The sequence below is a fragment of the Phoenix dactylifera genome, chromosome 3, assembly GCF_051530095.1.
Source record: "Phoenix dactylifera cultivar Ajwa chromosome 3, Ajwa_hap1_PhDact_Kaust_v1.1, whole genome shotgun sequence".
In the NCBI taxonomy this organism is placed as follows: domain Eukaryota; kingdom Viridiplantae; phylum Streptophyta; class Magnoliopsida; order Arecales; family Arecaceae; genus Phoenix; species Phoenix dactylifera.
Genome location: NC_143192.1, coordinates 3,695,202 through 3,711,104, shown reverse-complemented (window position 1 = coordinate 3,711,104; position 15,903 = coordinate 3,695,202). Strand labels below are relative to the sequence as shown.

General features: G+C 35.8%; 1 protein-coding gene across 12 annotated transcripts in view; it reads left to right on the top strand.

Annotated features, from left to right (window-relative positions):
- Positions 1 to 3,190: 3,190 nt before the first annotated feature.
- The window catches only part of LOC103698431 (pyrophosphate-energized membrane proton pump 3), a 28,178-nt gene continuing 15,465 nt past the window's right edge, over positions 3,191 to 15,903 (top strand). The window contains exons 1-8 of one of the 12 annotated variants that reach the window (XM_088717506.2): positions 3,191 to 3,555; positions 3,675 to 3,760; positions 5,443 to 5,776; positions 8,622 to 8,825; positions 10,806 to 10,957; positions 11,063 to 11,210; positions 11,296 to 11,428; positions 13,191 to 13,363. In XM_088717506.2, coding sequence (XP_088573632.1) covers positions 5,663 to 5,776; positions 8,622 to 8,825; positions 10,806 to 10,957; positions 11,063 to 11,210; positions 11,296 to 11,428; positions 13,191 to 13,363 — 924 coding nt within the window. In that variant the 5' untranslated portion in view covers positions 3,191 to 3,555; positions 3,675 to 3,760; positions 5,443 to 5,662. Of the gene's footprint in view, positions 3,556 to 3,640; positions 3,841 to 5,442; positions 5,777 to 8,621; positions 8,826 to 10,805; positions 10,958 to 11,062; positions 11,211 to 11,295; positions 11,429 to 13,190; positions 13,364 to 15,903 lie in introns of all 12 variants that reach the window. The other 11 variants (XM_039120473.3, XM_088717511.2, XM_089929417.1 and 8 more) reach the window with 11 other exon arrangements.

Sequence of the window (15,903 nt, the reverse complement as noted above, 5' to 3'; positions counted from 1 at the left end):
AACCAGACTAGACCCAATCCAGACCCGAATTTTTTGGGTCGAGTCTGGGTTATATATGGACCCGACCTGACTGACCTGTTGGGTCAAAAATTATAGATCTGGACCCGACCCAATCCGATCCAATTTTCAACTAGGTCGGATTTGGATCCAAAATTAGAATCCGAACAAGAAATCGGATCATTTTGGGAGATCCGACCCGACCCATTTGCACCCCTATCATCAATAGAGCCCTAGCTATTGGCGAGAGGGTTTGAAATCGGGATTGACTGAGGCTGAGGGGACTGTCTTCTAAATTCCACCTATTTCCATCAGTCGGCCACCTGGTTGTTTTCGTCACTGTCATACCCCACTTTGTCACAGCCAGATCTTGACTTGTTTGCCTCCTCCTTCTTCCTTCGAAGACATTAGGAGGCCTCTCCTCTCCAATGTTCCATCATGTTAAAAAAAAAAAGAAGATCTCATCTCTGTCATTCTCTCCCTGCAATCTATTTATTTGAGTCAGGTGAATCCTAGCAACAATCCCTGTCCTCCGATTTGGGTAAACCCCAGGTCCCCAGTCAACGAATCCTGAACTTCTAAAGACCACATAGACCGTCGGTCCACACCATGGCTCTAGCCATGCACTCCTAGACTCAACTATATATCATTGATCCTTGTAATGTTATCTATACAGTGGTTTAACTCATGTTCTATGATTTATTGGTTAGATTACTAGACCAGACTGACCGATGCCATTGGACACGATCTCCTAGGGATACGATGGTTTGTAAGCTGAGGATTTTAAGAAGACATTTTTTGAGATTACGTGGACTCGTTAGTCTACCTGTAATGCTTCATCTTTTTTAGATTTATCGGCAAATTATAAAATTATTATATTAATAAATTTTGAATTGTACTTAAATGATGTATGAATACGATGAATGGTACTTTATTATTGATTATACTTTGTTTTGGAATATTATAATGATGCATAATCGGAATTGGTCTTGTTATGAATTGTGCTTGATCGATTTTGATATCGCATGATTTTATTATATTTTTATCAAACTAAAATATGAAACTGCATGATTATTTTGAACTCTCAACCTGACTATTTTAAGGACCTCACCAATGAAGGCTAATATGTTGGCATTTGGTTGGGTTTATGCCACAAGAAGATGCGAAACATGCCGTAAGTAGATACATGGTTCCGAAGAATTTTGCCACAAGATGACAAGAAGATACATGGTATTATGACTCCACTACAAAAAACAAAAAAAATATGGTCCGAGCTGATAGCTGATGGGATGAACTTGATGTTTTGAAAGAATGAAAAATTATGAACGAAATTTAAATGTTGAGAAAGATTGAATTTGGCAGGTATATTATTTTGATAATGCTATATATTTGGATTTGGTTTTGAATTAATAAATTCTATATGCTGATTTTATGTTAATAATTTTTTAATTTATTTCTTGATTAGTCTAGATAAAGTGTTTATTATTTACTGGATTATCTAGCTCATTATTTCAATCTTGAGAACTAAGACGACACGAGAATATATTTCGGAAGAGTGATTAAAAGCAAAGTTTGATTTTTCTTCATTCTAGATTAGGGTTTCTTAAAATCTACTATAAGATCTTGAATATTACTAAAATTTTGTGAGACATTAAAGTTTGAATTTTAGTTATTTAAATTTTGAATTTATTTAGTTGATTATTTATTCTGCTGCTTGATTTATGATATCATGATGAGAACTTTGCATGCATGTGAAAGAGTTACTATGAGTATGCGGCGGTTGCTATTACATCAATTAATGATCTCAGGTCAGAGATGTGACATAAATAAGAGTTCCAAACTGCATCACATTCACCATATTTTTATAAAAATTCGCAGTGCTTCCTCTATTAGTAGCCTCATGTAGTGAATGCCATGGGTGGAATTTGGCAAGCTATCGAACATGCTTCAATATTCCTCTATAACGTGCCATATATGGTAAACACCTCACGAGAGCATGAGTGCATGACCAATATCATGCCAATATTTTCTCACTAATAAATTACCATCATCAACAATTAACACACTTTATAATTCAAAAAACATCCAACCAAATTAAAATTTGAATATGACAATCTTAAATATAATAATTAAAAACATATTGTGTAATTCAAAAAAATCTCACTCTCATTGAAACTCAAAATTAACAATCTCATAATTTTTAATCAATAATTGAGGAGCAGAAATAGATAAATATGAGAAGAAAAGAATAAATAAACAATCTTACCATACACACAATGTTCCATTCTCTTCCAACCATCAACATCCTATCCAAGGAAGTATTTCCAAAATTGCTTGGCAGCTTATCTACATGCTTCTTTGGCAATCTGCCTCGTTTAACTATCCCAAGCTTAATTGCTTTAACTAATGCCTTTCCCACATTCTAAGCTAGTATAGTACTAGGGCTATAATCAAGATGCAGTACTACATATAAATCCATTGTATCAATTTTTATATACATCTTTTCAATTATTATTCCAGCTCCACAAAAAAAAAATAGGAATCTCTTTTTAAACATAACCCTCAAGTTTCAGCATAATAAACTATAGACTAATTTGAGTGCGCAAGAAGAGTCTCAAGCCTCATTCACCATTAAGCAAGGGCATTTTCAGCTTCTTTTTTTTTTTTTTCCTTTTTCATTGTGAAATTAAAGGGAAAGGAATGTTACTCCTTACAACAAGTATTAAAGTTTATAGAAAATATTAGGTTGCATTCGGTGGACATCCAAAATTGAACTCGGAATAATATTTTTCAATGCATTTGGTTTGTGACTAGAATCTGGATTGGAATGGAAATGGAATTCGAATACTAGAGAAGAGTAGAGATCGAATTTTAGAGTATAAATCAAAATTGATCGTTGGGATTCCAACTTTTTTCGACCAAATATGCACGTGCCTCCGTACCACATATGGAAGATGAGAACTTGGATGCACTCGGATGGGTTATATTATAAAATATCAATTAACAATAGCATGCCTCCAGATTATTGGCCATGAAGCAGAGAGAGAGAGAGAGAGAGAGAGAGAGAGAGATTCATATATATCTTGCATGGATAAATTATTTATTGCTATAACATCAACCGTAATATTTTTATACATCGATCAAACATGGTTTGATTAGTTCAACACCAAATTTCACGTTTCAGTGGCATGGTTGTCACGGGCGCCCAGCCCAGAATGGCTCGCCCAGTTCCCTCGGGAGCTCGCGTAGCCCAACAAAAGAGCCGATTGGCTGTCCCATTTTCCCTCGAGCCCCCCGATTTAATCCCAATTCGAGGGCTAAGGAAACAAACCAACAAAAAAAAAAAAAGGAGAAAAGAAGAGAGATATAGAGAGAGAGAGAGAGAGGTGGAACGCGGCCTCTCCCATCTCTGCGCTCCGATCTCTCCCATCTCTCCGCTCTCCTTTCCAGCCAGCGCAAGAAAGGAGGAGTCCGAAAGCGACAAGCGGCCGTCGGCGGCGACGGAAGTCGAACGGCCGGGATCGGCGGGGATCCGAGAGGCCTCAAGCATCCAGGCATGTCCGCTTCTCTCTCTATGTCGTTCTTTTTTACCCTTTTTTTTGACTGAAATGATCTATTAAAAAGAGCATAAGATCTTTTTTAGGGACTGATCTGTGTTGTAGTTGTGGCTTTCTTAGATCGTGAAGCACAACTGTCATAGCTGCACCAAAAAGGGAAGAAAAAGAAACAACTACAGTGCTTTTCCTCTGTTCACCAAGAAGGGGTCGGGACTTTTTCCGTTGTTAATATTAGGGTTATTATATTATTCCCTGGTTGTTATTTCTCAGATAGCAAACGCAAATTGTAATGATTCTGTCCCTGTCCTCTCTTCCTCTTCATATTTTAGACGTTTTTTGTTTAATTTTTGGTTTGTTTTTGTGTTTCCTTCACAGTCGTAAATGGTAACTGTTAAAAGAGGAAAAGTTTTGAAAGTTCTGCTGTAGATGAGTTCTATTGGGAATTTTTCGAAGTCTTTTTTTCTTTATTGCTGTTTGATATGGTAGACTAGGGTCTAGGAAAACATAAAGAAGATTGGTTATGATGATCTCCTTTTTATTTCAAAATAGTTTATTTTTATTTTGTGTTTTGTTCTTCTATTTTGCTCCAGCCTCTAGAAATATGAATGTTTGGTTTCCTTTTTCTGCCTTTAGTAGTAATCAATTTTCATGTGCTAATAATTTTTTTCTTTTGTTTTTTCATGTGTTAGAAATGACATGTCTTCGTGTGGATTTTTACTTGCCAGTGTTGGATTTTTATTAAATGTTACTTTATTTGTTAGTGAATTTTTAATAATGTTGCATGGTCTATTAAACATTTTTATATTGTTTAAATTGTTTTATATGTGCACATTTAGTCTATATTGATTGATTATCTTCTTGTAGTGTTGTTTATGGGATTTGAATTCACATCAACATCCAATGGAGGATGTTATTCTGTCATTTGATCTAAGACAACAAGGGTGTTTATACTTTGGGTCATGTGATATACATAGTGTATTGAGCATAATGAAAAGTTTTAATCATTAAGTAAAATATATGAAGATGTGTATTATTTTTTAAATCTTGCACCAACAAATCACTTGGGATATCACCTAGGCCATTGGAGGGTCCATTGCCTAGGGTCACCTGGGCTATTTGGGAACTATGACAAAGGCCATTTCATAGGTCTTGGCTACCAAGGGTCATGGTTATCATATGTCCCATCTTTCAACTCAAGAAAAAAGAATTGGGAATTGGTGTTGTATAACCTATGTGCTTAAATAATGAAGAAATGATAAATATGATACCAAACAACAAAACAAATCTGCAAGAAAAGAAAAATGTAGTCAATTTTGGTTAAAGTTGACGTAAAGTTACAGGTTAAGATGGTGAAGAGATGAGTTTATGAATATTTGCACCAGTTCTTGCAGACTTAACCGATTAAGATCGAAGTGGGGAGGCTGCCGAAGCCTTAAATATTGTTTGGTCAAAATAAAGTATAGACAAGACCTTTGGATCAACTTGCAAAGTTGGAATGGCATTTTTTGGAAATCCAACAAGATTTTCTGGACAGGTCTCTTTCTGACACAGATGCCTTTTCAGAAAATAAGGATCCAGAGGCTGTTCCATCCTTGATTTGGATAGTTCATGCACAAAAGGAGTATCTTGCATGCCCTTCAGTTCTTATATCATCTTAAGCTTACATTTGAAATAAAGTTACATGTTGCAGGCTCCTAATTTCTTTAGAAAGGAAAAAAATGAAAGCTACTTTTTGGTTACTGAAAACATAGATGTCGCAGTATATGTGGTATTTGTTATTATAACTTGTATTTGAGGCATTATGTTTTCTTTTAAGTTCCTCATTTTATGCCTTTTCAACCAAGAGTGCATTGCTTAAGAAAGGTGTTTTTCCTTCCTTTTCCTGTAGAGTTGGGCGCAGTGGACAGCTTTTCTTGAGAGGAACACAAAGGAAGCTTGAGTCCACAGAGCAAATAAGATAGGCTGCACTGTTATATGGTTTATTTATTTGTTAGAATATCTTCTCTCTGTTTGAGTGTGTCAAGATACTGTTCAAAATTCAGCGGCCAGGATCAGGGAGCGACTTACCCCAGGTTGGGGAGTTTGCTCCTTTCCCTGTGACCCGGAGGATGAATTCTTCACATGCTGTTGCAATGGATGATGAAATGGAAAATGGAATGGGGTCATATCAGGAGAGGCCAAGGACTTTTCCCTCCATGCGGAGTAAATCATATGCCCCTTGGGTAAATATCATATTCATATGATATGTGGTTTTGCATTCTATGTATTAGTTAATCCTATCTCCCTATCTAATACATTAGTGATGCTTTGCTGCTATATCAGATGTTTTTACTTTGAAATTATAATGGCATTCTGCTCTATTTTATCCTCAATATTTTGACTAAGAACTGTGGTAGATACTTATTTATTGGGTCAATGGTAGAATTTGGTATCATCATATCTGTTGCTTTGCTACCATGCATTTGTTGTCATATATTTAACCGAGCTTCTTTTCTTCGTATACTTGCTTCTCATGGAAGTAATTGTTGACGTTACAATGTTATTGAGCTTCCCATTGGTTCACCTTGAGATCCATTATTTAGGACTGAGTGAGAGATCTTGTAGCAACATGATAATGTTTTATGGTTTCATTTCCATTATATTTTTTTGCATTATCTCAACCTATAAATAAGATACCTTAATGTCAATTGAGAAATGGCTTCGTTCCAATAATGGATCCTCATTAGTGGCCTTCTATTTTATCGTTGTGAGCTGTACCTATGATGAAATATTCTTGCCACCAATCATAGTTCTATATAGATTTGTATAATATATACTTTATCTACTTTTTTGTTCACACATAGGATGGATTAGGCGTTCTAAGTTTATAATTCCATACAATTCTATAACTTGTTATAGTGATTCTTGAGTTCCCACTTCACCATTGCTCCTATCCGAGACCACGCCCATGAAAATATTTATTTTTTCAGAATATAAATTTTATATATTTTATAAAGTAATTTCAATTTAAGGTTTTAAATACCATGGGATGGGGCCATCTTGGTATTTTTTGTGTGTAATGAGACACCCTCACATCTTGTTTCTCAAGATCATGGATGTCCCATTGTGTCCTTGTCCATTTCTTGAGTTGTCATGTCTCGACACTCAAGATGGTGCCCGGTCCTGACATTCAGGATGGCGGGACACCTCGTTTGACCCATTTAACATGATTCAACCCAAGGTTAGTTGAATTGGTACTAGGATGCATGCCGGTCAGCTACCTAGTTTGGTACGTGGTGAATCGTGCGGTTTATCTCGGTTCAACAAATCATCATCAAGCCTTTTGAGATATTGAAAGGGGGCACAATCAGTGCAAACTGAGCAGTTTGCATCGATTCCGCTTCGAACTGCCTTGTTCGGAGTGGATCACATTATTTTTCGGATAACAACGCCAAACTGTGCTAGTTCAGTTTGGTACAAGGTGAACCAAGGTTCGCAATCTCGGTATCAGGTACTGTATTGGTACCTTATTAGTACGATACAATATATCTCTGTATCGAAATAGTGTTTTTATCCATTTTCTCAATTTTCATCTCGGTACGCCTTGATACGGACTAATACGCATGTCAGTATAGGTCGGTATGCCTCGGTACGGGAGGTATGGGGCTTGTACTGACTTAAATGTATATTTCGTATTAGTTTTCTTCCGATATGGTACAATACGCCTCGTACGGGATGGTACAACAGACCTTGAGATGAATTGAGTGGTTTGGCTCGGTTTGGCAAATAATGATTCAACTCAAGATCTGCAATATCGGTATTGGCCACCCAATCGGTTTGGTACGATACGATACATGTTTATGCTGAAATAGCTCTTTAACTATTTTTCTTAATTTTCATCTCGGTACGTCTTGGTACGGATCGGTACACACCTCGGTACGTCTTGGTACGAGTGATATGGGGCTTGTACTGACTTGAAAGTATATTTCGTACTGGTTTTCTGTTGATACAGTATGGTACGCTCCATACCGGACCACCCGGTACGGGGCGGTATGGTAGACTTTGATTCAACCCATTGTAGATCGGATCAGGTTACCTGTATCATAAAATGATTATGTTCATGTTTGGCTTATTAAAAATGTGGGGTTCATATTGACATATTTTTGATCTATTATGTACCTGACCTAACCCGTATTTCATCTGACCCAACCTAATTGCCATTCGTAATTTAAACGTTTATAGTCCACCGGTGTTTAAAACCTTTTTTAATAGTTAATCCTGTCTCTTTATTTCTTATACATGGATATTTAGCTGTTTTGCTTTCCTTATAATTTTGCCTATACAATTGAGGAAAAGATAAGTCTGATTCTAATTGATGGCTTCCACAACACTCATTGATTATTTATTAAGTGCATTTTGGTTTTTTCTCATATATTTTAAGTTATACACCATGCCATTTACTTGTTTTGAGAGAAATCTTTCAAAAGAGGGAAAAGTTGCTTAAAATTGCTTTAAGAGAACCCTGAGAAAAATCTTAGGTTTTAGATAACTCTGAAGACATGCTAAATGGTTTCTTCTTGCTGACTCTTTGGGCAAAGTGTTTTGCTTTCTAATTAGATGCACGAATATGCTTGTAATTATCACTTATTCAGGTTTGTAGATTGGAGTGAAATTCTCAAAGGTTTGATAGCAAACTAGCTTGTCAGAATGACGACTTCTGTCCTTTAGTCGGATAACTACTTTGTCTGGGGTTATATATAAACATTCAATTCGAGCTTAGGTTTATGATTCCATATACAGTGGCTAAGATAATTCAGCTTCGGGAAAGTTAATTTTGGAGGGGCATAATGCAGGAAGAAAGGAATCCATGGGAATGTATCATACTAATGGAGAAAGTTTCTTTTACAACAATTCTCTTATTATCTTATGCAAATTAATTTGGGAGGGGCATAATGCAGGAGTAAAGTAACTCAGGTTAATCTATCATACTAATGGACGGAAAATTTAAAGATCATATGCAACAAATGTTGCTTTTCTGTCCATTAATTTTCTTTTGTCTTTTAATTAATGATATGTTGTTTTCTGCAGATTGTTCGGATATTTATGGGAATTAATCCCCGTGGCTTATTTGTTCTATTGCTCTTGGCATTTGGAGCTGTATTTTACGTTGGAGCCAGTACTTCACCAATTATTGTCTTCGTGCTTTCTATCTGTATCATCAGCTTCTTCTTCTCCATTTATCTCGCAAAGTGGGTTCTTGCAAAGGATGAGGGCCCCCCTGAAATGTCTCAGGTACTCTATTATCCTTATTTTTTCATCTTTTTACTCTGCACTGCACTTTCAGCTTTATGCTCTGCTAAATGCCTGTGCCATAGGTAACTTTATTGGCTTTGTTGGTCCAAATTACACATCATTGCATCTCATGTCATTCAATTAATCACTTTTATCACATACCCAAGCTGTTAAAATCCATTGGTCTAAAGCCTTTTTATCCTTACTCTTTGTGGTCTAATGGAATATAGGTTTGACAATCACTTTTAGTCACTTTATTCTATAGGGTTTGTGTTTCAAATTAGCTCTTTGAAGAAGATGTTTTACCCTATATTGTTGAAAAATTCATTTTTACCTTATCGTGAGTATTATGCCAAAGTGAATTTATAATCATCTTAGTTGTGGAAAGCTTGGACAAAATACCATATGCACACTTTTTTACGTCTTAATATCCGGTCTCTGCTGGCTTTTGCATGCATAATAATATAATATACCATTTGCTTTTCCATCATTTGATAAATCAGATGAGATGTGGAATGACTGCTTATGCAGTGAGGATGGTCTTGATTCTCTAAGAGATGGTCTGTAATAAGGTCGGTGGTACCATCCCAAACCACTCGGTGCAGGGTGTATCGAGCCATATTGGAGGCAGACCGGGACGGTTTTGGTTTTCATATCAAGAAACTGGTGAGGTAGGGGGAGAGGGAGAAGGAAGGAAAGGAAAAGAGGAAGGGAGAGGCATTGATTACAACAAAATTCTTATGCCGTAAAGGATTACACCCATTGTACCTCAAACTGATTTATCATTTATGCATAACAATAAATTTCAAAAGAAAATGTACTTCTAGAGCATAATAGTCACCGATATAATCAGCAAACCTTATCCTACTGTGTTTCTAATCAAGACATCTATCTACAAGATAAAACCATTGTAACCTTAGAAGAAGAATATTCCAACTATTTCTTCTTTGAAGCAAGCAAAACAGATAATATAACAAAAAGAATAATCGCAAAATTCAAGTGGTCTTATTAGCCTATGTGCAAAGAAAAGACTGCACGGAATTCGCCAATAGCAAGGGTTACAAAAATTTTAGATCATATAAACTAAAGTCCGTAGTACCAGAACTGGCACCCATGCCAGTAGGCTAGCGGTACGATATAGTATAATAATGTGTCGTGCTATTCTGGTGTGAACCAACATTTCCTAATAAGTGCTATCTTAATATTGTTGTGATCTTTTGCAAATCTTTCACATGAACTCCATCCATGTTATTATAGTTCTTCCACTTCTCATTCTAGACCCAGAGGCCTCTTTATGTCTTTGTTGCAATTGCCCATACCATCTTAAGTTTCCATTACTTTGTCCTTAAATGCTGCGACTTTTTTATGCCTCTGCTAATACATCTCAATGTATTATTCCAACTTTCCTAATTTTATTGTACATCCATATCAATATTCTTATATCTGCCACACTGATCTTGTTTGCTTGAACCTTCATTTCCCAAGATGTTTATGAACTATACAATGGTAGCTGTATTTTTGTTTCATTAAAAGCTTCATGCATATAACCAAGGAATTTGCTGGTAACATAACATCCAGAAAGCACCACTTAATCTATTTAGCCCCATCAGAAGTGTTATCAGCTGTTTCACCATTATTTTGTATATATATATATATATATATATATATATATATATATATATATATATATATATATATCCTAGATAAAAAACTAATTGAATGCAGTACCTTGTTTTTCAGTTTTGACCGGGGCCTTGATTTTCATTTCCATTGAAATTGCATATAATATGCTTAGTTTTGTTAAATTGAATTTCAGGCCTTTATCCAATGATAGATTTCCTTCATGATTTGTATTTAGTGTTCAACATATGGGTGTATTTGTTGGAGTTATATTACTTCATTATTTCTTATAAGCTTTCTAAAATAATATGTTATCAAATTTATGGTATAGTACCTTTGACCTGTCCATTGTTCCTTTAGATATCAGATGCCATACGAGATGGGGCGGAAGGTTTTTTCAGGACACAATATGGAACCATTTCCAAGATGGCAATATTACTAGCCCTTGTGATCCTCGGCATATATCTATTTCGTACTACTACTCCACAACAAGAGTCATCTGGCCTAGGAAGGTGCTCTGTGCTCACCCCCTTGTGTGACTGTGGGCTTGCATGTGTGATGTCTCTGTATATTTTTTTATCTCACTCTATCTGCTGACCATTTTTACCATTTTGTAGGTCGACATCTGCGTACATTACAGTTGCTGCTTTTCTTCTAGGGGCTCTTTGTTCAGGTATTGCTGGGTATGTCGGGATGTGGGTGTCGGTCCGTGCAAATGTTAGAGTTTCCAGTGCTGCTAGACGTTCTGCAAGGGAGGCATTGCAGGTTTCTCCAATCATTTTGTCATGCTGCAGGATATTACTCAATCACTACAGGATTTCTGTCTTAACTATGCAGCTTTTGAAAACAGATTGCTGTACGTGCTGGTGGTTTCTCAGCCATTGTTGTCGTTGGCATGGCTGTAATAGGTGTGGCAGTCTTATATGCGACATTTTACGTTTGGCTGGGGGTTGATTCACCTGGTTCAATGAAGGTTACAGACTGTAAGTCTTTTAACAAAAAAAGTTGTTTTGTTTTTTTACAAGACATAATGACATTGGCAATATAAAGCCATGAACAATTTTATATACTGGAAAAATATATAAAAGATCATTGGGCCATGCAGATTCTCCATAATAATTATGCCCCATTCCTTTAGCCAATTTAGCTCTTAATACAGGATCATTCATGTCAGATTTCTCATTTTGGTGTTTTAGGTATATTTAACAAAATAAGTTCCATGAGGATGCCAGTAACTCCATGCTTGTGAATATGTTAAGACGTGTACCAGATTACTAGTTAGAAACCTTTAATTACATTTTTGGGCATGTCATTTTTATGATAAGAGTGATAACTAACCTTTCTTGTTTAAATTCTGAATTACATTCACATAATTAAGCATTTGCAGAAGGTTGATGATGCTGATTTCAACATGTTTCGTTGGTTGTTTTTTTCAAGAGTCCTTTCCTAGTAAATTAACAATGATTGCAGTAAACCTTTCAACTTAGATATGAAATTTGAGACTTCATATTCTGTTAGTATTATTTAAGTTTGTCTAGATCATACATGTGTCTGCTAACTAGGCTTGTTATTATTAAATTGCTAGCTGTATTACAAATTTATTTGCTAAAGCTTCAGCAAAATGGTGTTACAACAGACTCCCCTATTTGTTGCTTTTTAAATTTGGCACCCTTGCAAACTTCTGTGCTTTCTGGAAAACCTCATTTGAGGAAACACTGAAGTTCATCTCTTGAGGTGCATCAAGAAGATATTGTTAAAAAGAAACTGAGGTCCTGATTTGGCCTGTGGCCATATGTTTAAGTTGTATATTTCTTCCTTCTGTGCAATCATTTCTCAATCCCGCTTAATTTCCTAAGGTTCTACATGAGGATTGAATATCCACTTAAAAGTTTCTTTACCATTATATAGTCATTTTGGACAAGCAGTTCATTATGTTGAATATCTTTTTGATTGTTCACAAGCTTCAGAACGTGTATTGTTATTGACTAGAGCTTACCCTATGGATTTTTAGGACAGTTCTATTTCACTTCCTTTTATCCCCCAAATTTAGAGATCCACAGATAATAGTGCCCGAAATAGAGGACACTGTGTCATAAATCTAAAAGAAGCAGACATGTTTCTGTCATGCATAGAATGTGAGGTATTGACCAGGTTACCAGTTGAACTATGGAGACTTTAGAAATGAAAACGGCAAGTTAATCCTGTTGATAACATCACAAATGTTTATATAGATGGAAGAATATTTCCTTTAGGGCAATTTATATCCAATCACAAGGACATACAGATATACCTTAAGAGTTGGGGATGTAAATATCAATATATAAGCATTACTTATTGAATCCATATTAACTAGGAACTGAGACATTCATAATGTACAGAGATTCAACTTTCACATGTCCAAAAGTTAAAATTAAAAGACTTATTATTCAATGATGTAGTTGCAAAGAGAGAGTAGAATTCCTGTATTGTGACCCATTACTATCTGCTTGGTTTTATGTGTAGTTTCCAGGTGAAGTTTGACTATTTTGCTGTAACTTAATGTTTGATATGAAGAAAATATGGTATCATCTATAACATGATAAAAATGTGGCCATTGCTGATTTAAAGTTTTAAGCTCAACTTTGACCCCATTTTGGTTTGTGGGATCAAAAATATTCATGAATGCTTTGCTGGAAGCATTCATCTTGGAACAAAATTGATTATTGTACTTGGTATGAGCTATGAATTCTGTATGCTTGTATGCAGTGCCTCTTCTCCTTGTTGGATATGGTTTTGGTGCCTCATTTGTTGCCCTTTTTGCCCAATTGGGTGGTGGAATATACACTAAAGCAGCTGATGTTGGAGCTGATCTTGTTGGTAAAGTGGAGCAGGGAATACCCGAAGATGATCCTCGAAATCCTGCTGTGATTGCAGACTTGGTATTTAAGCTCACTTTTTATGCTTTGAAGGCATACTCTGCTCAGCTAGTTTCTTGCTGGACTTGATGCATTTGATAGTTTAATTAAACTCATAGTTCATGATTCAGTGTCAATTTCTAAGTTCTAACACACTATCTTAAATTCATCTTGAATTTGATTACAAATCATTGAGTCATACTCTTGTCATACGAGGTTTTTTTGCCATTAATGTAAAGTTCACAGACCATTGGGAAGACAATTTATTGTTGTTGTTTATATTCTACTCCCATGTTTTCTGATTGTAACTTAAGAGTTATGTTTTTCACATATTCGTCCTATCTAGCTGCACTTGCAAGTCACTTGTCATTAGTGATTCATCACCCTATTGTGGTAATCATAGTTACTATTTGAATCATGATATCTTGTTTGGCTCATGATAGTACTCAATTTAACATGATCTGAGGATTTATAGTAAGGATAAGTCCACTAAATGGGTATGAGCCTTTGCATCATATAATTCTCACAACATGTGAAGCAAATCCAGTTTTCATCTATACAGACAAAGAAAGCATTTTCTAGTTCTGACTCTAACGGAAAAGGATCGAGCTAATGCGGTGCAATGTCATGGTGGTGCGAAACTTCAATTTATTATATTGTTTCCTTCAACCGGCACCTCTTCTTGCTGTTTCCTTGTACTCTCAAGTTAAAATTCATAGATTGAATAGCATAAAAATGAAAATTAGGATCTGATCCATCAGATTGACTTATAAATGCATCTCGTGGATGTTTGTACCCGCATGGGCAAATGCTGCTTGTGCTTCTTTCTGTCCTGTACTTGATCCAATATTTTAGTTGAAAAATAACAAAATCATCTAAATTTAGATAATCTTCATTACCGCCCAGTCATCACAATGTATGGATATGCTCTTGCAGACTTAATATAATAGTTGTATCCATAAATATAAACAAATATAACACTATTTAAGAATACACTTATTGCTCTTAGCCTAGTTTGAGAACATAAAGTTGGATTGCTTGGGTCTCTCCTTGGGACGGATCTGTAGATTGCTGGTTGGAAAGCTAAAGATTAACTAGCTTGATTCAGTCAAATATGCCTTTGTAATTGAAATTCTAAAGGGCTGTACTTTAATTGTCGTAGGGTTCTCTCCTTGTCACACCATACCGTTTGAATGTTGTATATAATCTAATTCAGGTGCAAAATGCTCTTAGTTGTAGTTTTATAATCGTTGCCAATAATACTAGTTAAATCTTGTGGAGTAGGTCTTGTTGATCCTTTTTTTACCATTCGTTACTGTCCAGAAATGCATGCTTCATTGACCCACAGACATTACTTTTGACTACTTCACCAGCACTGTAAATGATAGATGTTTAAATAATTGAATGACTTTACAAGATATAGATATATTAAAATGCACTATTCTGCTATTCAGATGAGGTGATTGGGAAATTGGTAATAATTAGCTGGTGATCATTGTGGAGCAGTGGTAATGGGAACATAAGTCTTGTCCGGTTGGTCAATTAGGTGTTAAATAGAGAAAAGGTTTGTGGAGATGTTGGCCTCTGGTAGTCAGAAAGGATGAGACAGTGGCAGTTCGTAATGCTATTCCTTGCAAATATCATGGAAACTAGTGACCTGTGGAAAGGTGTCTGTATAAGTAAGGTGGTTATTAAATGCGCTTTATTTCAATAGGTGGTGGCTGTTGAATCTAGTTCTTATTAAGATGTCTGCTAGACTTTAGCATTTGCATAAATATATGAGAGAGCAACTTGTGAAAGTAAATAACTAAAGTGCATTAGTGGTCGTATCAAGATTGCCACACATGCTTTATGGGACCAGTGAGAACTGTGAATAGCTTCTAGTGGGCTGATGTGTTTCCATTTGTAAAGCATAAGGCAATTTTTAAAAACTGATGCATTCATTACACTTTTGAGCTCTTTGTGAGTCTCTGAATGGAAGCTATATGGTGATCTGCTGATAATGTAATGCAAATTTTCTGATGAGGAAATGTGATTGTTAGATTGGAAGTATAATGAATACTTTAGGAGAAGGGGCCCTAGAAATAAATGAGATGGAAATTCATCTAATGCAAGTTTAGTAGGAATACAAACGAACATGAGGCCAAGCTAGAATTCATGGCCCATATATTGAAGAGGAATCATTCTCATCAAACAAGAAAAGGAGAGATAGATTAAAAAAATAATAATATGACTAGACTTGGGTGAATGGAGGGGGGAGGTGATCTTGTGTGATTGTTGGATGTAATTGAGATCCCACAAATGAAATCTGAAAAATTTCTATGAAGAGAACTATGTTGGGCAGGTTATATACTGAGTTATAAAGAGGGCAGGTGTATAAAATAGGCACTTCTTTTTTATGTATTTGTGAACACACCTGATCTCTATTTATAAGATGGTAACATGTGATATACCAGCCAAGATATTGCCCCCATCCATGATGCTCCTGAGATGCCGGATAATGGCCTGGTGATGGCCCCTAATGCTGTGGATGTGTGCAAGGTTTTGAATCCCGTGGGACTAAT